The following is a 24987-nucleotide window of genomic DNA, read 5'->3' as shown; positions in this document are numbered from 1 at the left end:
ACAGTAGTGGTCAAATACAAATAAGGCAACAAGAGAAGTATCCTACACTTCTCTTTTGTAAAGTAAATCTGAACAGCCTATATGGGCATCTACATCAACTATATGATTTGCCTGAGAAGATGGACAGGACAAAAAAAAAACACAAATATTTTTTTAATTTTATTTGTGGCGGACGTAATTCTTTCGTGGCGGGCCGCAACAAATAAATGAATGTGTGGGAAACACTGGGATTCATATGGCCCCATTCGTTGCGTTTTACCTGACACATGAAACGTGGTGAATTGGGGGGTGTGCACTGTCCACTTTAATGGCAGTAGAGTGTTGAATATCTTAAAACGTGTTTTGTGGAAATTCCAACTTTGACCACAGCGTCAGTTGCTATGTAGAAATGGCGCCTTGCATAATTTTTAGCGGACTGCATTGCCAAATGGCTAAGCCCCCACCTCTTCCTCTCACGCGAGATCCACCCAGTAATGGGGCCAAATGAATCCCTTCCTTACTGTGTGTCATCAATGAGTCAAGTCCATCGTGTTCTTCTTTTTGATTAAAAAAAGTGCCAGCTCGAGCTGATGTCGACATGATGTGTCGTGGTCATTTTTAAAAATAACTGGTTCGTTTAGGTCAGGGGTCGGCAACCTTTACCACTCAAGGAGTCATTTTGACCCGTTTCACAGATTAAAGAAAACAATGGGAGCCACAAAACGCTTTTGAAATTTAAAATGAAATAACACTGCACACAAAGTTTTTTTTTGCTTTGTCCTTTGTATATACCAGGGGTCTCAGACACGCGGCCTGCACCTTAATATGAAAACGTAATGTTAGTGCGGCCCGCAAGTTTTATATGAATGGCGCTTGACAGCGTCATTCATGCCAACCCTCCCGATTTTTCCGCTAGACTCCCGAACTTCAGGGCAACTATTCTCTCGAATGTCTGCTGATTTTCACCCTAACAACAATAATAAGGGCGTGCCGTGTTGGCATTGCCCTTTAACGCCCTCTACAACCTGTACATACAGCGTGCCAGCTCAGTTACATGTTATATGAGGCTTCTACAGATACACATGAGTGACTGCAAGGCATACTTGTTGAGCAGCTACACAGGTCACACTGAGAGTGGACGTGTAAACAACTTTAACACTCTTACTAATATGCGCCACAGTGTGAACCCACACCAAACAAGAATGACAAACACATTTCGGGAGAACAGCCACACCGTAACACAACATAAACACAACAGAACAAATACCCAGAATCCCATGCATCCCTAACTCTTCCGGGCTACATTATACACCCCCGCTAGCACCAAATCCCGCCCCCCCCAACCCTCCCCTCCCTGTGCGTCGGTTGAGGTGGGCGGGGTTGGGGGGGGGGGGGGGGGGGGGGTTTGGATGTAGTGATGCCAAAAAATATCGACGTAATCGTAGTAGTTTTGACTAGATACGCTACTTTACTTGGTATCAATACAGTGGATGTTAGGTGTAGATCCACCAATGGCGTTTGTTTACATTTGAAAGCCGGTGAGCTACGGTGTGTAGCAAAGCATGTTTAGCTATTCCTCGTCCTGCAGGGATGATACTTGTAGGAAACATATTTTATTTGTCGCCATGGAGGCGAGGATTAGTGATTTAGAAGTAGCTAAAACACTGCAGACTGGAACTGAATGTTAGCCGCTAGCTAGCTAGCCATGTCTTAAAGCACCCCTTCCGGTGGGCGTTTCAGTGTTATAACTTCACCTTTATCGTTAGTTTTTAAACCAAAATGCGTCCGTTCTCCCTTTTCTGTCTACACACACTGTGTCTGCTTGTAAGTACTTCGTGATTGTGCGCTGCCGAACATGCTCGTCTGCTCGTAAACCAACAATGATACGACGTGGCGACAACGGGAGGATGGCGGACCGGTACTTTTCAAAGGCATTAGTATCGCGTTACTATACTAATGGCGGTATAGCGTACAACCCTAGCAGAGACGGTAGCATATAGCAAAAAGGTCTTCCTCTTTATTCTTGAGGGTAAACACAAAAACGCAACAAACAAAAGGCGATGGCGGCAAAAACTAACACACCATGGGAATAATACAGAGGAAAAACCAAAATACAAAAATAAGGGCGCTAGGCGAAAGTCGGAAATACTGGGCAGACCTGTAAAGACAAGGACTCACTCCAGCGATATCAAGGACAATGTGTCCGTGGTACAAAGCTCCGGCACCCAAATATTGCACCAGCACGGTTAAGTAGCGCGACCCTTAATTGCGATCAGGTGTGCCCTGCTGATTAGAGCCAGCCAGAGTGAGAACCGGTACGAGGACAGAGACAAAATGACACCAGAACCTAAGACTACCGCAACTGGTACATATAAGCATTTTAAAAGGTTGTGCACAAATGCAGGTTTTTATCTTAAGGTTAATGCGCTACTCTTAACAAGTGTCTTAATTTCGAAGCCTTTATAGTTTATAAATAAATGTTGAAATCATAATAAATAAAGTAATAGTTAACTTACAGTTATAGTGTAATATAAATGTTCCCTACTAGATTTAAAGCACAGTACAATATGTCTTTATAGTAGTGACCAGGGCTACCGTTGAACATTTGGTACAAGGTATGTCATGTGTGCAGGATGCTATTTCAGAGCAGGATATTCACTATTTACAATTTTCTTTCTATGCTTATTATTTTGTATGACGCCTGGACCAGTCATCCAGTGTATTACCAAAGGGCAGCTAATGGCACAAAAAACATTTTTCACCCCTCTGTCCTTCAGTTTGTCCTCTCTTGCATTTGACCTTTTTTCTCCTCCCGGTAGCCAGCCAGCTAATAGTATAGTAGGTCACATAAACCACACGTCCAGATAGGAGACCTAATCCACCATCATTTCAGGTAATATTGTCAAATCAAAATCATTGAAATATGGCTACCTCTAAATTCAAACGCTTTTTTAAATAGACAATAATTTAAATAGTTTTTTTGGGGGGTATTGTGACTGTTTTGTTATGTTCTTTAAACGTATATATATAAATATATATATATGTATATACACTACCGTTCAAAAGTCTGGGGTCACCCAAACAATTTTGTGGAATAGCCTTCATTTCTAAGAACAAGAATAGACTGTCGAGTTTCAGATGAAAGTTCTCTTTTTCTGGCCATTTGAGCGTTTAATTGACCCCACAAATGTGATGCTCCAGAAACTCAATCTGCCCAAAGGAAGGTCAGTTTTGTAGCTTAGCACCCAGCTTTTTAAACGTGTAGCTCATTCTCTGTCTATTCAGGCTCAACAATATAAGGTTCTCGATCCTAATTTGTCCTGAATTAGTCATTGTGGTCTTTCACGTGGTAGAAAACGCAGAATGCGCTCTCAATGCTATTGTTGACGGAAGTAGCGTTCGTTGCTTTGCACTCTGTGACATCATTGGCCCAGGAAATCAATTCTGGTAATGCTTAAAATTACCAAAATCCTGTAAATATTACATGTTATCCTGAAAGAGTCTGTAACTACTTTAGATATATACAGTACTTATAGCATGCATATAAAACTTTGCTGGAGTTTTTTTTTGAGGGCTTTTTAGGTAAAGTGGGTCAATTCCAATCATCATTGTTAGCCGCCTCTTGCTAGCAGTTTTTCCCTATTTAAAATGCACAGAAACGAGAAAGACAAGTGTTCTTGTCCCACACAAAGATTGTGGATGATGGACACAATTCCAATTGAAGCTGCTACGGTGTGACTCAGAGGGTAGAGCGACCGTGCCAGTAACTTGAGGGTTCCACGTTCGAGTCCAGCCTCCGCCATCCAAGTCACTGTCATTGCGTCATTGGGCAAGACAGTTTACCCATCATGCTCCTAGTGCCACCCACACTGGTTTAAAACATGTAGATATTGGGTTTCACAATTCAAAAGCGCTTTGAGTCTCTAGAAAATGTGCTATATAAATATAATTAAATAATGTCACGGCTACAATAGTTCATATGGCCACATTCCTGGGTGAATCTTTCGTGAGAGGTGGGTTAATCATTTTGCAATGCAGACTGCTGAAATTGATGAAAAGTGCCACTGACATTGTGGTCAAAGTGGAAATTGCCACAAAACACATTTTAAGGGATTCAAGACTCTACTGCCATCTGGCGGCTGGAATAGTGAGCTGAATAGTCCACGCCACAAATTTGTCACTTTTCATGTGCCAGGTAAACGGGCGACAAATGGGACCATAAGGATGCTCTTCCCACTTTAGGTAGATGTTTAGGGAATGCTCACATTCAATCATTGTGACACCCCACTTCTTCATTCAAACCTCCAGGATACGCACTTGCACAAAGAAAAAGAACAACACCCAAGTGCAAGGGTAGTGTTTAATTTGATTTGTGGTCTCGCTCAGCTCTTTAAACTCTGCATGGTGGCCATTGCATCCGTCTTTAATTCTGCGAAGATCCCTCATTTGCTTGGGCACTGACACGAAAAATTACAACCAGTTAAATTTAATTTGGCCGGTCTGAAGTGTTTTACAAAGTTGAACTACTAATTGTGATGAATACAGATATTTACTGATGATTTTTTTTCTTGTAAACCACTAATGGGAACATAAGCAAGCCTGTGGTTTTCTGGTTATATTTTTTTGGTTTGAAGCATTTTTAACTGTAAGGGTACACAAGTGTAGAGAACGTAACCTCTGCGAAACGTAAATATAAAGATGTTAATTTGTGTCTTCATTATGAAAACTTATGTAACTGAATTTTTGGGGTTGGAATTTTGGGAACTGATTTTTTATTTTTTTTACATCAAATTATACTGATAATTTTATTAAAGAAAAGGCTGTTATCAAAATGCCCGAGTTTGAAAATGCAGTGTATGACATTTTACAGGAAACAAATTCCATCCATCCATCCATTTTCTACCGCTTGTCCCGTCAAATTCAGTGTTGAAAAATTCAGTGTTTTCCAAATTTAGAGTATAAAAATTCAGTGTAAAAAAATTCAGTGCAGAAAAATGTGCTGCTTCAAAACGCCAGACCCAGTTCCAGGAAAAATGGAGACTGAAGCAATCGCTCCCGTTTCAGAACCAGCCCAATGAGGTGTCAAGTTTGAAGTCACGTGACAAAGAGGAAGGTTAGGCAGCACTACACGCCAAAGGCCACGTAATCTACTGTATGTGCTTGGATCCCTTTTTTATGAAAACATTTCAAACGGTGTCGGTTGCTGTGCATTAGTTAAAAAAAAAAAAAAATCCCAAGATTCCACAAAAAGGATAAAAGGTGATCGATCACACGATGGTACAAACACTCACACAATAAAGATTGATACTAAAAATGATATAACAGACCATCTCAAAAACAGAATGACATTTAATTTTTTTTTACTGAATAGGACACTCAGAATGTAAATGGGTTACACTTGTGTTGCGTTTTTCTACCTTCAAGGTACTCAAAGCGCTTTGACACTATTTCTACATTCACACACACTGATGGCAAGAGCTGCCATGCAAGGCCCTAACCACGATCCATCAGGAGCAAGGACACAACGGATGTGACAAGGACGGGGATTGAACCAGGAACCATCAAGTTGCTGGCACGGCCGCTCTCCCAACCGAGCCACGTACAATACTAAACAATGAACAACAAAACACTGTATATTGAGAGTATATGAACGTTGTTCCTCTACTGCAGACCACCTCCTTGATCGACACCTTTTATAATCGAGTAAGAACAACAAAGACGCAACAAAACACGGCGAAATATAAACACTAAGGGGTAAAAAACAACCACATATTCGATATAATATCACTGTTCTGCAGAACTTTGTTGTAGAAATCTGCCTCCGTCCGACACTCGCGTCTCAGGCTTGTTGCTGTGTAAACAAGCCTCGTCTGCATGGAGCTGAGCTTCCGATGGTTACCGTAGTAACCCATATGTCACTCAAAAGTGCAGATTCCAACCATTGGCATCATTTCGATAGATTGAAACTATCCAGCCGGCCGCAGTGAAATGTTTATTACGTTGTATTATATCCAGGTAGCCCAGGTAACTGTTGTTTTGTGCTGTCTTGCAAGAGCCATGTCAGTGACTTCAAACTCCACACCTCATTGATCTGAGAAATTAAGATTAAGATTAAAGATTAAAGTACCAATGATTGTCACACACACACTAGATATGGCGGAATTTGTCCTCTGCATTTGTCCCATCCCCTTGGGGAGCAGTGGGCAGCAGCGGCGCCGCGCCCAGGAATCATTTTGGTGATTTAACCCCCAACTCCAACCCTTTGTTGCTGAGTGCCAAGCAGGGAGGTTATGGGTCCCATTTTCATAGTCTTTGGTATGACTCGGCTGGGATTTGAACTCCAACCTACCGATCTCATGATCGATTGCTTCAGTCTTCATTTACCGGAAGTGGGTTTTGCTTTTCGAAGCAGCACATTTTTGTACACTGAATTTTTTTAGACTGATTTTTTTTTATAAACTGAATTTTAAAACAGACATTTTGCTAACACGTTTTTTTCCCAATGAAATAAAGCATAATTTGATGTACAAAAATTAGAGATGTCCGATAAATACAGAGCGGCAATAAACTTTAAAGGCACTGCCTTTGCGTGCCGGCCCAATCACATAATATTTAAGGCTTTTCACACACACAAGTGAATGCAATGCATACTTGGTCAACAGCCATACAGGTCTCACTGAGGGTAGCCGTATAAACAACTTTAAACACTGTTACAAATATGCGCCACACTGTGACAAGAATGACAAACACATTTCGGGAGAACATCCGCACCGTAACACAACATAAACACAACAGAACAAATACCCAGAACCCCTTGCAGCACTAACTCTTCCGGGACGCTACAATATACACCCCCGCTACCCCCTACACCCCCCCCCCCCAACCTCGCCCCCCACAACCCCGCCCACCTCAACCTCCTCATGCTCTCTCAGGGAGAGCATGTCCCAAATTCCAAGCTGCTGTTCTGAGGCATGTTAAAAAAAATAATGCACTTTGTGACTTCAATAATAAATATGGCAGTGCCATGTTGGCATTTTTTTTCCATAACTTCAGTGGATTTATTTTGGAAAACCTTGTTACATTGTTTAATGCATCCAGCGGGGCATCACAACAAAATTAGGCATAATAATGTGTTAATTCCACGACTGTATATATCGGTATCGGTTGATATCGGAATCGGTAATTAAGAGTTGGACAATATCGGATATCGGCAAAAAAGCCATTATCGGACATCTCTAACGAAAATCCAGTTCACAAAATTAAAAGGCAAAAAAAATCAGTGTAAAAAAAAAAAGCTTTCGTAATAAAAGGCACAAAATAACCTCCATATAAAAAAAAATAATTGTGTACTCACCCTTTGATGACATTGCAGCATAAGTGGAGTGCAAGTGTTAAAAGAAGTTAGCCACTGTTCAAAGTAAAAGATTAAACAATACATTGTGGGCTCACACCTTTGACGATGCATGAATGACTTTGCGTGAGTGACTCTTCACATTGCCACTAAATGAGCTAGTCCACAATCTGTCCTTCTATAATTAATGTCAAGTCAGCCTTATACTCCTAAGAGCCAGCAACCTCCGCAGTTGACATTTGTATTTTTCATTACGCCATTTTTTTCTGAAATGTGTTACGCTGACAAAAGAAATAGATAAAACAAATGAAAAAAAAAAAAAAGCCCTGTTGGCAAAACACAAATGTCCACTGTAGAGGACGCTGGTTCGCAGTTAGTTGCACATCATCCCATTTCTCCCAAAGTTTGTAGCTTCAACAAAAGAAATACATTTAAAAAACAAACGTCCACTGAATCACCAAAATGATTCCCGAGCACGGCCACCGCTACCGCTCACTGCTCTCCTCACCTCCGAGGGGGTGAACATGGGGATGGGTCAAATGTAGAGCCTAGTATGTGTGTGACTATCGTTGGGACTTTAACTTTTTAACTTTAACTTTCTCAGTAGAATAAGTGGTTCAAACTACTCCAGAGATGTATTTTTCCTGAACATATTTGTTGATGTCTGAACTGTACCTCAGAGGGCGTTCAAATATGGAAGTTCAGCTGTGCTTGTGTACACCCATTACAGAATTAATAGGCCTGAGTCAATAAATCAATTCATCAAACCATATATGAAAATTAACTTTGCCAGAAGCGATGAAAGTGCCATGTCCGTGTGCGTTTGTTTTTATTGGCTTGTCGCTTCACATCAGGGTGCAAGAGGGTTCGCTCCATGCATCCCCCTCAGCACCTGAGTGTGTTTATTTAACAGTAGAATTAAATGAATGGAGTGAATCCTCTCTGTATCCATCCGCTAACTTACACACACACAGGATGCATGGACAGAGCCTCGCGACTCGCTAGTGAGAAGCACCTCAAAGTAACAACCGTTCACAGCAAAATGGTTTTCTTTTAAAGTAAAAAGTCACTGCGTGGGAGTATTTCAGCTTCAAACCGAATCAGCAAGATTAGTGCATCATCACGGACGGACGGCCCAGCATGACAAATTTGTTGGAAGGCGATGGCATCACAAAAAGACAACAAAACAAACCAATTGGGCCAAGTTTTCCAAATAGGGGAAAAAAGACTGCACTTCAAGATGTTCAATATTTAATAAAGTGCAATTGTTGCTAACAAAGATTGAGAATCCATTAATTTACCTATTTACTTAGGGTTAGGGTTAGGGTTAGGGTTAGGGCTAGGGTTCTTGACATTCCAATTACAATTATACAAAATACCAGTGGTGTGCCGTCAGAGCCAGCAAGGCTGGCCTAACATAACCAGAAATCATGATTATAATTAAAGATGCAATTATTTGTTTTATTTACTTTCCCTAAATATCTAAAAGTATTCATATTCTCTTCATGTCATATTATGCCCTTTCCAGTGCTGTTGTTTTTAGGTTATAGAGTTTTTATCCAATCAGAATTCAGCTAGCTTATGTTGCCGTGCTGTACCAAATCTGCCCGGGGCCTTCAGAATCAACACTGTAGGTGAATGGGGACATACAGTTGATAGACAGTTGCGATAGCCAATCAGATCACCAGTTGTTGTCAGTAAGGCCTTCTATCTGGGCCTCACGCTGAATGTGACATTTACGCGTCCTGTGATTGGATACTCATCGGGATGAATTTGAGAACACATATAGTTGATAGACAGTTGCGATAGCCAATCAGATAACAAGTTGTTGACAGTCGCCTATCCAGGTAGCCTGATGTGAACGAGACTGTGATTGTATACTCACTTGTCATTCCAAAGTGAGTATCCAATCACAACTTGCAACTTAGTAGGAAGTAGGTAGTGTTGACCCACAAAGAAGGAGAACAAAACATTGATTAGGTGGCAGATATATGTTGTGATGTTATGAGCTAGGTAACATAAGAACTCCATTACACAGCATGCCACAGTAGTGAAGAGCATGCGCAGTAGCCCAGTTTAGGTAGTTGAATGTAGACATGCCGGCAGCTTGATGTTATTGATGAGCACGCTGTGAAGTAAACTTTAAGAACTCAGCCAACACGCCTGGTCTGCATCTTTTATGATTAGACAAGACAACACATATATTTGCAAGGCCATTTTCAAGAAGGATATTTAAAGAGAAACTACATCTTGTGAGACCATGCCGGCGATGAAATGGGGAAATGCCAGCTATTTCCACTCAATCAGCCGACTACGACGGGAACCATTGGCTTAAATTGTGTGTTCAAATGTTATTTATTTCGTTTTTTTCCTATTAAAATGTTTTTTTGCAATTTAAATTTTGACAGTACCACATAAGATGTGTTTTAATTGCTGATATGGGTTTATTGATTTTTAAATGCGCCAGAAAACAACCCGTTTTGTACACTGTTGAGGAGAGTCAATGACCAGTAAATGCGTTTCTGTATAGTATTTCTCCAGCAATGGTCATGTGGTGACATAAATGATGGTATTTTGAGAGGTAATCATGGAAGTCGGACATCACTGAAGGCCTAGGTGGGAAATGCACGGCCCGCCACTGCAAAATACTTATAGGAAATAAAGGTTTGTTGCATTTGAAAGGGCATAACTTGGTTTCAAAACAATGCTGACAATACTATACGATTCATTTCGATTTTTAGGGGGTATAATGATTCGATTCACAACATAAAATAGATGTAAGCTCTGAAAAAAAAAAAAAAAAAAAACTGGTTTTGTTTAATAAAATTATACCCAAACATTTAATAGATTCAAATACAAATAAGGCAACATGAGAAGTATCTAACACTTCTCTTTTCTAAAGTAAATCTGTACAGGAGATATGGGCATCTACATCAACAATATGATTTGCCTGAGTGGCTGGACAGGACAGATTTTAAAAAATATATGGATAAAAAATATATATTTTTAAACCGTATAATAATTTTTTTTTAATCGAATAAGAAACGTTACAAATAAAAATGCGGTTTATTCGAAAATCCTTTTTTTTTTTTTTTTGGGACACTCCTAATAGGCATACGACACAAATGTCAATCCGACAAAATAAACATGCAAAATCAAGGCCGATTGAAGCTGACCAAAGAAGTCCAATCAGTGCTATGCACTGGTACATTTCCCACAGCCACCAGGGGGGTTGAATACACACTCACATTTTGAGTGGAGCGCCACTTCAATTAAGGCAGTGAGTCACACTTCCATGCTAAAATCACTGCAGTTGCATTTAAGTAGGATCGTTTTGTGTGACTTAAAAAGGTAACAGCTTATGTAATGGACCTGATTTTAGTTTTGCACAAAAGCACAGCTAAACGACAAAAAAATAATACAGCACTGTTAAGTGCGGACAGCTTGAACAATTTGGTTCAGATACATGTTCAGGAGACGAGTGAGTGGATCATCACACCGTGGAATAATGTCATATGTTGACTTAATATCTGAAGCTTTTTATTCGATAATTGATTTGTTTAAGAATCATGAGTAGTTAGTGGAGTGGATCGAGTGTCACTGGCAGCATATTCAGTATATACATTTTTATACTCCGCCTCATGCTGATAAGGAGAGTCGACAGCATTTATCACATTTTAAATTGACAGCCCGTCCTTAAAATAACCTTCCGTTGGAATCGCCTGTGGACCACTGTGCAGAGTTTGCTAAATGTTAATTTATGTACCTCATGTTGTGTCTGTACGCACGTCTTGAACATGCTATTAATAGAAGATGCTTGGTGGGGGGAGATGTGCGCGAGTGGGGGGGGGGGGGGGGGGGAGGGCGCGAAATCCCTGTAGCTACTGCGTATACAGCAGTGCGGGAAGACGCTGCCATGAATGCCAATACAAGTCGCTCGCTAGTCCTTTCCGCTGGCTCGCAGCCTTGCGGGAGCCACTAGCGACGTCACGATGCTTGGGCCTCATGGTTGGACTGCCTCGGCTTCCCGCTCACAAAAGGGAGAGCAGGGGGGCACTTTGCCTTGAACGTCCTTGAGAAACAGAACGCTCAGTCACCGTGCAGCGACAACGCTGATGTAAAATGTCAAGGATGTGCTGGTATGCCCAATATGTGGATTTTTTTTTTTTTTAAAATACAATACCGTATTAGCTGTTGTAGGGAAGGCTATAATTACCCTATGCAACTGGAGTACCACTTGAAACCTTCAGTAACACATACAAAACTATAAATACAAAACCCAAAACCAGTGAAGTTGGCACGTTGTGTAAATGGTAAATCAAAACAGAATACAATGATTTGCAAATCCTTCTCAACCTATATAGACTGCGAAGACAAGATACTTAACGTTCGAACTGGAAAACGTTATTTTTTGCAAATATCAGTTCATTTAGAATTTGATGCCTGCAACATATTTCCAAAAAAGGTGGCGCAAGTGGCAAAAAAGACTGAGAAAGTTGAGGAATGCTCATCCAACTCTTATTTGGAACATCCCACAGGTGAACAGGCTAATTGGGAATAAGTGGGTGCCATGATTGAGTATAAAAGCAGCTTCCGTGAAATGCTCGGTCATTCACAAACAAGGATGGGGCGAGGGTTACCACTTTGTGAACAAATGTCTGAGCAAATCGTATTAAAAACAACATTTCTCAACCAGCTATTGCAAGGAACTTAGGGATTTCGCCATCTACTGTCCGTAATATCATCAAAAGGTTCAGAGAATCTGGAGAAATCACTGCACGTAAGCAGCAAGGCTGAAAACCAACATTGCATGCCCGTGACCTTCGATTTCTCAAGCGGTACTGCATCAAAAACCGACATCAGTGTGTAAAGGATATCACCACATGGGCTCAGGAACACTTCAGAAAACCACTGTCAGTAACCACAGTTTGTCGCCACATCTGTTAGTGCGAGTTAAAACTATACTATGCAAAGCGAAAGCCATTTATCAACAACACCCAGAAACGCTGCCGTCTTCGCTGGGCCCGAGCTCATCTAAGATGGACTGATGCAAAGTGGAGAAGTGTTCTGTGGTCTGACAAGTCCACATTTCAAATTGTTTTAGGAAACTGGATGTCATGTCCTCCGGACCAAAGAGGAAAAGAACCATCCGAATTGTTATAGGCGCAAAGTTCAAAAGCCAGCATCTGTGATGGTATGGGGGTGTATTAGTGCCCAAGGCATGGATAACTAACACATCTGTGAAGGCACCATTAATGCTGAAAGGAACATACTATTTTTTGCCATCCAAGCAACATTATCATGGACGCCCCTGCTTATTTCAGCAAGACAATGCCAAGCTACGTGTTACAACAGCGTGGCTTCATAGTAAAAAGAGTGCGGGGACTAGACTGGCCTGCCTGTAGTCCAGACCTGTCTCTTATTGAAAATGTGTGGCGCATTATGAAGCCTAAAATACCACAACAGAGACCCCGGACTGTTGAACAACTTAAGCTGTACATCAAGCAAGAATGGGAAATAATTCCACCTGAAAAGCTTAAAAAATTGGTCTCTTCGGTTCCCAAACGTTTACTGAGTGTTGTTAAAAGGAAAGGCCATGTAACACAGTGGTAAAAATGCCCCTGTGCCAACTTTTTTGCAATGTGATGCTGCCATTAAATTTTATGTGAATAATTATTTGCAGTCTATTCAATTGGATATAGGCTGACAAGGATTTGCAAATCATTGTATTCTGTTTTTTTTAACTAATTACACAACGTGCCAACTTCACTGGTTTTGGGTTTTGTAGTTTGTTGGTGTAAGGTAGGCCTATCCAACTGGTGACCCGGGAATGACCAGCCCCCGAGTTCCGTCACAAAACTTGGGAGATAGAGATCGGACGATTATCGGTGCATATATGTGGCAATTTTCTACATTGATCAGTATGTGCCTTTTTTTATCGGTATCGGCCTTATTTTTTGCAGAACTAGCTTAGCAGATACAATATAAACACATATAATACCAACATTTTGTATTAAAAAAAGAGAGATAGTGAAGTAGATAAATAATAACCACTGCTCTAACACCAGCCCTGCATGAGAAAAGATCCCTTTTTGTTGGAGACCAATTTTCTATTTATTTAATTCATTTAAAAACAAAAAATACTCTCATTGGCAATAATTCTACCCAAACATATTTTGATATCTGACAGGGCATTTCTTGAGTGAAATCTTCTATGTCAAGCCCACACTCCCCCTTTCACGCCTTCTTGCAGTGCTGCCCGCCTGCAGTACTTTTGCTTCCCTGTCTAAACTGTCAATCCAGTTTTTGTCCTTCCCTGGCGTTTCACTGGTCCCGTTTTGTTTGTTTTTGCTAGCTACTAAAGCAATCAGCAAGTCTCCTTCCGCAACACTCGGAGCATGGCGAGTTTCACGTTCCGTGAATCAATCAAATAACGTGACAGAGATGGATGGACATATGGACGACAGTGTGATGATGATCATGTTTTGTTTTAGTTTAAAGCTCCCTTAGTTCTGTTTAAGCTCCCCTGGGTTTGTGTTTCTGGTTGCCATGGGTGCTGATTATTTTCACCTGCCTCTGATTAGTGGTCGGGACGCTCACCTGCTCCCGGGCACTAATCGGAGAGCTATTTATTCCTGCCTCTCGCCACATTTGGTCTGGCTGTTTTGCTTCTTGTTCCTATGCTCGTTATTCCTTCGCTAAGCTTTAGTTTTGCTTCTCGTGCTATCGGCACGCTTTTCCGGTATTTTTGTATTCCTGACTGATTTTATTTTCCTACATGCACGTGCTTCCGAAGGTCCGTCTGCCTCTTGGGGAAACAGACATAAAAGATATCTCTGCCAAAAATCCAAATGTTGTGTAATTATCTTGATTAAAAAAAGATATTCAGTGTTTCCCATAAACTGCCAAGATACCTGTGACGGTGGGGGCGTGGCTATGGGCGTGGTCACCATGACGTCATCGAGTAATTTGCATAATTTACTACAATGATATAATTTTCTCTAAAAAGGCTAAAAAAATGTATACTTACTAGTTAATAATAACAGTTTTGTTTTAAACGTCCATCCATCCATCCATTTTACAATATAATTACAAAACTTTATGTACATATTTATATACAGATTTGAACAATAAGTTATTCACTGAAATATATTTATTAATTGTGGTTCTTACAAAAAATATATCTTATAAAATATAAAAGCTAAAATGTCTCTTAAAGCTCTGCCCCTTTAATTAGTGCATATTAAATAATTTAACTTTAGCCTACTACTACAACCATATTATTTACCAGCAACATAAAGTGAAACAGAGGCAGAGGTGTCCTGCCACAGTCAGTAACAAATAAACAGAAAGCAGTAGTGGTCAAATACAAATAAGGCAACAAGAGAAGTATCCTACACTTCTCTTTTGTAAAGTAAATCTGAACAGCCTATATGGGCATCTACATCAACTATATGATTTGCCTGAGAATCTGGAAAGGACAAAATATATATATATATATATATATATATATATATATATATATATATATATATATATTTTAATTTTTTTATTTGTGGCGGACGTAATTATTTCGTGGCGGGCCGTCACAAATAAATGAATGTGTGGGAAACACTGATACTTATTGTATAAGTGAAGAAGAGCAGGCAACAACTCACACATTCTCATACTTTCTGTAACATCTACAAAGAAATAATGTCAGCCCAGAATTGTTAGTATTTAAATGTTCACAATATTTCAGGGTTCCTCAGGAGGAAACCTTACAATTAATTGAATTGTATTTATTTTATTTAAATCACTTTAATGAAAATGGGCTTCAAATATCAGGCATCGGCCGCCTTGATTACTAATAATTGATTACTAACAATAGGTATCGGTCCTTTTCGGTCGATCTCTATTGGAAGACAAACATTTTTTCAGCATTTTTCTAAAAACACTAGAGCACTTCTGTTGTATAGAGGAACTTGGACCATCTCATTGGATGATCCTTGCATTGACATTTAACCTGCTAAAAGCCAGCTTCCACTATAGTAGACATTTGTATTTAGCCTGACAGAGTTTATTTCTTCATACATTTGTAGCTGAGAAAGCACCAAAAATCAATATCCAACGCAGAGGATGCTGGTTCTCAAAATATTAACAGTGAGGGGAGAAGTCCGCCCTATGGCCATTAGCTCTCTGAAAATGTGGCCTTTAGAATAATTTAGTTGAATAGCTTTGGTCGAAAGGAAGGGTATAACATGGTGGCATAGTGGTTAGCATGTTGGTGTCGCAGATAGATTATCGAGTGTTTGAATCTCGGTTGGGGCATCTTTGTGTAGCGTTTGCATGTTCTTCCCATATTTCAGTTCCTCCCACATTCCCAAAACTTGTCTGTTAAGGTGCGTTGAAATATTAAAAGTTTAGATGGCAGTTCATGGCGGTTCTGCAATCCGGCGTGATCCGCCAAAGACCAACGCCGAACACAATACCTGGTCATCCGCCATGAACCCTGAGAACCGCGGGGACCTGAACCCTGGGATCCGCAGGGACCCGACAAAAAAATTTAACATTTTAAATTTTTCGTTGTGGCCTTGGCGTTTTGAAATGGGTCGGTTCCAAACACCTTTCACCGTGTAAAGAACCGCAGCCTCTGTATTTGCACCGCAAGATCCGTGGTAATATTGTGTTAACACCGCCGTAATCCGCCAGTCACATTTTCCTCACGGTAGCTAAACGGAGGTGGCGGAGTTCAACACGGTAGGGTCACATGCTCATCAAGGAACTACACGGACGCACTGCGGTTGATGCGGAGTTAAGGGTGGAGGACTTTTCCACCTTTCAGGAGATACCTACGCGCTGGGTTCAAAATGTGTTTAAAAACGCCATCATTAAGACACCATTCACTGTGTTTTGAGAAATGCTGTGAACCGCCATCCCAACTGGCCATGTGCGAACTCCCCTTGGTGACTCTAAATTGTCCGTACGTTGTGTGAATGCGAGTAAGTTTCTATACTGTATGTGCCCTGTAAATGCTCGGATAAGCTCCAGCTAACCTGTGGCCCTAATGAAAAAAAGCACCATAACAAAAATTAATAGGATATGGCCAGGATGCATGTTTTTTTAGTGAAATATTTTATACATTGATACATCCATCTATTTACCACGTCATGCAAAATACTGTCCAACTGTCCAAATTCCACATATGTTGGATATGTCCACACTGCAGCCAGTCGTCAATGCATGTCTATTTCTAACAGCATTCAGCCTTTAATGGAGCTGATGCAGGGGGTATACTGAGTTATATACCTGTGATAAGGCTTTACTGTCTCTGTCTTTGCAGAACCAAAGATCAATGCATCTGATCAGATCATGCTGCGGGTAGAATCCCCTCCAATACCAGTTACCCTGCGATGCAACCTCACCACTGCCCACACGCCCCACACTGAGAGCTTCTGGATGAAGAACGGCCGGGAGCTTGCAAACACGCGGACCAAGCACGGGGAGACAACGCACAGGTGAGACGATACAGACTGAAATGAAATAAAAGGTCCAAAGTGTAAAACAAAGGCTACATACAGATGGACTTTCTGGCATGATGATGAAATTAAATGTCAGCGAATATTGCCCATGTTTCAGGCACTGGAATCAACAGTAACCAATTCTATTTGTATTAGACTTCATCTATACTAAAAGTGAAAAACGTAGCCTTCAGTGCCAAGTTGGAACTTGTCACAAAAAATCACCAATAGCGCACAAAGCTACTGTCGCCCCTGTAGACATACCGCAGACTCTGCCTCGCCACAAGATAAGACCAATTGGTCACTTCCTTGTCACATTACATTAGTGATACTCAGAAGATTACAGCTAATATGCCCATGGTTCTCCTAACCGGCAGAATCCCGAATTGCTGCGCTGTAAGATCACACCATTGTGCCAACACTTTGTTTACTATGGGCTCTGTTATCCTCGAGGGAAGGGGGGGCCTTACCGCTGTAGTTCAGACTAATTAATTGAGTTCAGCTTTACTTCATTGGCTTTAGTGACTGGTAGATTTAATGCTATGGAATGAATGTTTTGTTTCTTGTTGCAGAATTACTAAACCACGGGCAGATGATTCCGGGGAGTACCTGTGCGTATACACGTTTGAAATGGCGCCCAATGCAAATGCTACAATTGAAGTAAAAGGTAAGATTCTTGTGTTGCGTTATTGGACCTTTGGGATCTTAGCGATACAAACGAACAACACCGCCACAGTAAAGCGGTTGTCAAATGTTGTTAAAAGTGTTACACCAAAATTTTCTGGGAAAATATGTATTTGAAGTAAAAAGAAAAGAAAACTTCAATCAATCAATAAAGCCCCTTTATTTAACCTGGTAAAACTCATAGAGATTAAAATCTCTTTTCCTGGAGTGACCTGACCAAGACTGCAGCAAAACAAAAATGCATATAAGAAATGCATATAACAATAACAAAAACAGCAGCAGTCGCACACCACAGTTAAACAATAAATTACCTACATTTATTAACATAAAAGCACATGACACAAAATGTTACAGTAAAAACTATTTGAAAAAACTAGTTCAATACCCAATAGAAACAGTTTCTCAATCCTTTAAAATGGCCTCAAATTCCCCCAAAGGGATCAGCTCAGGCAACCTCAGATCCTTTTGCAAGTCATTCCATGACCAGGGAGCAGCACATCTACAAAATGTTTGAGAAAGATTTATGTTGGCTCTAGGAACAAACATGCTAAGTATGTCCTGCAACCTTAAGCTGTAGCGACTGGAATCTCTACACATATAACAACACAAATAAGGGAGAAGCGGCCCAAGAAGTGATTTATATATAAAAACCGTATTTAGAGAAAATCTGCAAACAGACAAGGATGGACAGTTAGCCGTGCATACAAAGTGCAATGGAGGACAAGGTTGCCACAGCGGATAATAACACCTAAGGCACAGTGATGTACAGTAGAGCTGCACATTAATTCAAACTTTAATTGTGATCACGATTTTGGTAGCTACGATTAAATGACCGTGATCGTCTGCGATATTAACATTTAAAAAAGCAGGCTCTGCTGCATATCAGAGCAAATATTTGAACAACAAACAGTCAGCCAACCACCAGGGGGCGACATGCTTGCCAACCCTGCCGATTTTCCGGGGAGAGTTCCGAATATCAGTGCCACTCCACAAAATCTCCACAATTTTTTTTTTACGATTTCCACCCTGACAACAATATTGCTACACCAACCTTATTTGGATGCTGTTGCCGGCCGGACAAAACTAGCGGTTGCACCTCAAAGTCAAGCGCAGCAATCAGAACAGAATAATGGTGAGTAAGAAGAGGAAATGATTGTGCAAGTTCCAAAATGATTGGAAAAAAATAATTTCTATTTATCTAGGACAGTGGTCGCCAACCAAATACATTGAAAGAGCCACATTGGACCAAAAATACAAAAACAAATCTGTCTGGAACCGCAAAAAATGAAAAGCCATATATAAGTGTTATAATGAAGGCAACACATGACGTAAGTGTCTATATTAGCTATATTAGTTTACTATCAAAATGACTGTCTCGCAGGCTGAAGCAAGTCTTCGTTGACAGAAATGTTGAAATGTAATATTTGTTGTACACATTTTTACAACATTAGAAACCATTAGTAAATTAGAGGCTACTCAGAAGGTGAGATAACTCCTGGAAATGACTGGCTTTTAATGTGTGTGTCCAAGTTTAAGGAAACGGCATGGCTGTCTTCTTCTAATAGATTTATTACAATCTTTGCGAGCTGGTTAAACGTTTGCTGTGGTCTGGAACAACATGCCACACAAACAATTATCTGAAATGCAGCCAATATTACATACAGATAATATGTCATGAGACATGCAAAACTAAATTATATACAAAGAGGATACAAGTAAAGGACATTAAATGAGATCAAATATACCTACAAATGAGGCATAATGATGCAATATGTACATCCAGCTAACCTAAAAAGCATTGATTAGCTTGACCAAATATGCCAGATTAGCCCTCCAACAAGTCATTAACATCCACAAAGCTCACCTTTGTGCATTCACGCACAGTATACAACGTTTGGTGGACAAAATGAGACAAAGAAGGAGCGGAAGATTGTACATGCAAACAAACTGTTGCGTCACAGTCCACACCATGGTGAGTTCAAGAACCGCTAAAATTAGTAGGACAATACGATGTTCACCAAATACTCTCATCAGTGAAGCATAGACACAAACAAATTAAACAGTGGGCTTTCTAACAATTGGGAAGGTTTGTGTCATGTTTGTCCTCAAACAAAAAATATAATAAAACAAACACAATATTTTTCCCCCATCTTTTTCCATTTTCAATCCTTTTTTAAAAATGCTCCAGGGAGCCACTACGGTGGCACTAAAGAGCCGCATGCGGCTCGAGAGCCACGGGTTGCTGACCACCGATCTAGTACAGGTTGAAGGGGAAGGAGCATGCTGCCTGCAAATTTTGTGGATCCAACTTCTTTATAGAACTCGGTGGCTGAACGGAAACAATCACACAAGGCTTCGGCAACGCAGCCCCGGTCGCAGCCCAGCATTTTATGCCATTTTGGCATATAAAGTTACATTTAAAGTTAAAGTACCAATGATTGTCACACACACACTAGGTGTGGCAAAATTATTCTCTGCATTTGACCCATCACCCTTGATCACCCCCTGGGAGGTGAGGGGAGCAGTGAGCGTGGCCACGCCCGGGAATACTTTTTGGTGATTTAACCCAGTGGTCCCCAACCTTTTTGTAGTTGGGGACCGGTCAACGCTTGAAAATTTGTCCCACGGACCGGGGGGGAGGGGATTTTTTTTTTTTTTTTTCCATAAAGAAATACAATCATGTGTGCTTACGGACTGTATCCCTGCAGACTGTATTGATCTATATTGATATATAATGTATATATTGTGTTTTTTATGTTGATTTAATTAAAAAAAAATTAAAATAAAATTCTTTTTTTTTCTTGCGCGGCCCGGCACCAAGGCCCGGTGGTTGGGGACCACTGATTTAACCCCCAATATGGAGACCTGAGGGTGTTACTTATGCCAAGCATAACCATAGGTGGTTATGCTGTTCGCTACAAGCAACATCCTATCTCATTTGTGGTTGTTTTCAACAAATCCGTGAAGGATATGTTCCCACATTCAGATATCGCTCGCCAGTACGTAAATGGCAGAACAAAGGCTACTCAAATAGTTAAAGGTATGTAAAATAATATTGTTTTGTAAGAGTTAGGTTTGCCATTGCAGCAAGTATGGAGGGAGACTGAAAGACAGTGGACTCATCTTAGAGTAAGAACAGAACAGTTCCTAAAAATATTAGGAACAATTAGATGCATTATTACATCTGTGCCCTCCACTACCACAGAGGGACCCACAGGATGCCAACAGGAACGCATTTTATCCCCGGAAAACACCCGCAATCATCGTCGTTCTCTAGGCAACCTCCCGCTCATTTCCCCGAAACCCAGAAATACTCCCGCGCCGATGAACCGACGCATATGTCAAACGAGTTGCATGGCAAAGCTGCGTTGGTGTGTACATCTAAACAAATAGGTGAGTTGCAGCGACGGGTTAAGCCTTAACAACACTTACCTTCTTTCCTCAACCGCCATCGTTGGCCCGCAACGTAAAGTTTATGTAGCCGCCCGCTACAAACTGTACACCGAGGGACCCCATATCCATACACCTCTCAAAGAAATGCCAAAATAACGTATGTAATAACATTTTATTTGGCCATTATTTAGCCTACTACTACAACCATATTATTTACCAGCAACATAAAGTGAAACAGAGGCAGAGGTGTCCTGCCACAGTCAGTAACAAATAAACAGAAAACAGTAGTGGTCAAATACAAATAAGGCAACAAGAGAAGTATCCTACACTTCTCTTTTGTAAAGTAAATCTGAACAGCCTATATGGGCATCTACATCAACTATATGATTTTCCTGAGAAGCTGGACAGGACAAAAAAAACCAACAATTTATTTATTTGTATTTATTTTTTTATTTGTGGCGGACGTAATTCTTTCGTGGCGGGCCGCCACAAATAAATGAATGTGTGGGAAACACTGGTCCGATATATACCGTGAGCAGTACATGTAGTGAAGTTAGCACGTTGTGTAAATGGTAAATAAAAACAGAATACAAGGATTTGCAAATCCTTTTCAACTTATATTCAATTGAATAGACTGCAAAGACAAGATACTTAACATTCGAACTGGAAAACGTTGTTATTTTTTGCAAATATTAGCTCATTTGATGCCTGCAACAAGTTTAAAAAAAGCTGGCACAAGAGGCAAAAAAAGACTGAGAAAGTTGAGGAATGCTCATCAAACATTTATTTGGCAAATCCCACAGGATAGCAGGCTAATTGGGAACAGGTGGGTGCCATGATTGGGTATAAATAACAGCTTCCATTAAAAGGCTCAGTCATTCACAGACAAAGATGGGGCGAGGGTCACCCCTTTGTGAACAAATGCATTAAATTCTAAGTTAATGATGATTTTAAAAAAAAATTAAGTTTCTCAGTTTGAACATTAAATATCTTGTCTTTGCAGCATATTCAATTGAATATACTGTAAGTTGAAAAGGATTTGCAAATCATTGTATTCTGTTTTTATTTACGAATTCCACAACGTGCCAACTTCACTGGTTTTGAGTTTTGTAGTACGTGCATTTTGTGCATCATCTTATTTTTTTCCTTTGTTTGCACTTTATGATTATTATATTTATTTGTAGTCAGCCTTTTGTACATTTCATTACAGATGTGTTATTTTTATTTTGAAATTGAAAGCCAAGTTCACATGCTATTTGTTTAAAATAGAAAGTGCAATAAAACATGTTTGACATAACAGTAAATAATCGTGATTATTTCAATATCGATGAAAATAGTTGTGATTATTATTTTAAGCACATAAGTGTCGGGTGCATTCATAAAAAGCAAGTCTCCATAATCTAGCGAAATTGCAACAATCATCCTGTGCAATATCATGTAAGACGCCATCACATCCTCCAAGATTAGGCAGGTGCTAGAGGGCTCTTGCGTTCCATCATTGTGACCCGCTTTCGTTTCAGTGCAAACTGTCAGGATACGCCCCACACCTGTCACAAGGTCGAGTAATTTATGATCTGGCTCATGTGCTTACCAAAAGAACGGCGGCCATTGCTTTCGTTTTTTTAATCCTTTTGATCCAACATTTCCTGCGACCCGTGGTAAATATTGTAAGTTAAATTTCTAATAGTGACGAATATATACATGTATTTACCATATTTTTCTGAGTATAAGTCGCTCCGGAGTGTAAGTCGCACTGGCCGAAAATGCATAATAAAGAAGGAAAAAAACATATATAAGTCGCACTGGAGTATAAGTCGCATTACTGGGGGAAATTTATTTGATAAAAGCCAACACCAAGAATAGACGTTTGAAAGGCAATTTAAAATAAATAAAGAATAGTGAACAACAGGCTGAATAAGTGTACGTTATATGACGCATAAATAACCAACTGAGAACGTGCCTGGTATGTTATCGTAACATATTATGGTACGAGTCATTCAAATAACTATAACATATAGAACATGCTTTACGTTTACCAAACAATCTGTCACTCCTAATCGCTAAATCCCATGAAATCTTATACGTCTAGTCTCTTACGTGAATGAGCCAAATATTATATTTTACGGTAATGTGTTAATAATTTCACACATAGGTCGCTCCTGAGTATAAGTCGCACCCCCGGCCAAACTATGAAAAAAACTGCGACTTATAGTCCGAATAATACGGTAAGTCTTTTCTCTTAAACCATTATTGGTAACATATGCTAGCTGTTGGTGGTGTTCCTACTGCTTTGGGTTTAAAAACAGTGTCATCTTGGACCGGTGGTATACAGAAGCTGTAACGTAAGTAGCATGTAGATGAAAAGCACGACGACTAACGACTGGAATGAAAATGACCAGACAACTGGTCAAAAAAAAGTTTTCTTCTCCTTCTATGTTCAAGGGGCTGTTTGCAACATTTAACAGATGCCTACGGGGCGTCAACTTTCAAATGTATTTTACAGTTTAGCCCGCCCTCTTACAGCTTCTGGGCCGTAACACCATTAAATATGTGTGGTGGTCAAGCTAGCTCTGTGCTTAATTGGTATTAGGTGCCATTTGGCCTTTGTCGAAGAAAAAAATGCCCTATGCTTGCGTTGTTCTCGGTCGTACGTATCGTTCAAATCACGAAAAGCGCAAACGTTTCTTCAGAGTTCTTCGAGAGTTTATGAAAAAGGCGGAAGAGTGCAAACTTTTACGAAACGACTAGAAAAGCATGCAGTTCACACTCCAGTCCAAGGGAGTTTGCGGTGATCACTTTGTTAAAGGTTTGTTTGTTATACTTTTAACGTTTATTATTTTCCATTTAAGTATTATCTTGACATTCATTTTAATATATGTGTGTATATATGTGTGTATATATGTGTGTATATATATATATATATATATATATATATATATATATATATATATATATATATATATATATATATATATATATATGTATATATATATACGTATATATATATATATATATATATATATATATATATATATATATATATATATATATATATATATATATATGTATATATATATATATATATATATATATATATATATATATATATATATATATATATATATATATATACACACGTTAGGTCAGGAAAAAACACAGGCTATATCAGGGGTCACCAACCTTTTTGAAACCAAGGGCTACTTCTTGGGTACTGATTAATGCGAAGGGCTACCAGTTAGATACACACTTAAATAAATTGCCGGAAGTAGCCAATTCGCTCAATTTACCTTTAACTCTGTTATTATTAATAATTAATGGTATTTATCTTTGTGGAAACACTGATCATCTTAATGATTTCTCACAATAAATATATATAGAAACAGATAAATATCAATATGCAACACTTTATTTTTATATTTTCTCTAAGCGCACATTTTTCAAATTGAACATTTTCAAATTATCACTTCTAAGACAGTCTTGTGAAATCACAATATCCCATTTTAACTAGCTAGCCACTAACATTTTTTAACAAATCATGAATTACTTTGCACCATGTTTGTACAAATAATAACTCATGTAAAATACAAAAGTAAACTCTCAAATTTTTAAATCATGTCACACTTTGAACTGGACACCAAATCTGTTATCTGTTTCTTTGTCAGTTAGTGGGAAGCCTGGCATTGCATGCTGTTAACTAGTGTGTTGTACTCTGATGTGTAACTTGACACTGCAACTCTGAGTGAGTCTTGCAGATGTGCATCAGTGAGGCGTGTTCTGTGTTTGTTCTTGATGAAGTTCATGTCAGAAAAGGCTGATTCACAAAGATAAGATTTTTCCTCATTGTTTGCGGAACCTTCTTAATCTTTTGGACATATTTTCACAGCAATCTGGCCTTAAGCTTAATTATGATAAATGTAAAATGTTAAGGATCGTAAATCTAAAGGGAACGTCCTTTCGAATGGAATGCAAAGTGCCTGTTTTGTGGACAGATGGACCAGTTAACATACTTGGTGTTGTTGTCCCAGAAAATCTGGAAGATCTAGGCTCAGTAAATTATGATAATCGACTAAGAAAGCTGGA

The 24987-nt window shown here is 39.6% G+C and overlaps 1 protein-coding gene across 2 annotated transcripts in view; it reads left to right on the top strand.

The window, feature by feature from the left end:
• The window catches only part of nptnb (neuroplastin b), a 120737-nt gene that overhangs the window by 55733 nt on the left and 40017 nt on the right, over positions 1–24987 (top strand). For both annotated transcript variants that reach the window (XM_062024008.1, XM_062024015.1), the window contains 2 exons: positions 16653–16827; positions 17403–17497. In XM_062024008.1, the coding sequence (XP_061879992.1) occupies positions 16653–16827; positions 17403–17497 (270 nt within the window). The remainder of the gene's footprint in view (positions 1–16652; positions 16828–17402; positions 17498–24987) is intronic.

Source organism: Entelurus aequoreus, linkage group LG02 (genome assembly GCF_033978785.1).
Source record: "Entelurus aequoreus isolate RoL-2023_Sb linkage group LG02, RoL_Eaeq_v1.1, whole genome shotgun sequence".
In the NCBI taxonomy this organism is placed as follows: domain Eukaryota; kingdom Metazoa; phylum Chordata; class Actinopteri; order Syngnathiformes; family Syngnathidae; genus Entelurus; species Entelurus aequoreus.
This window is presented reverse-complemented; position numbering and strand designations above follow the sequence as displayed.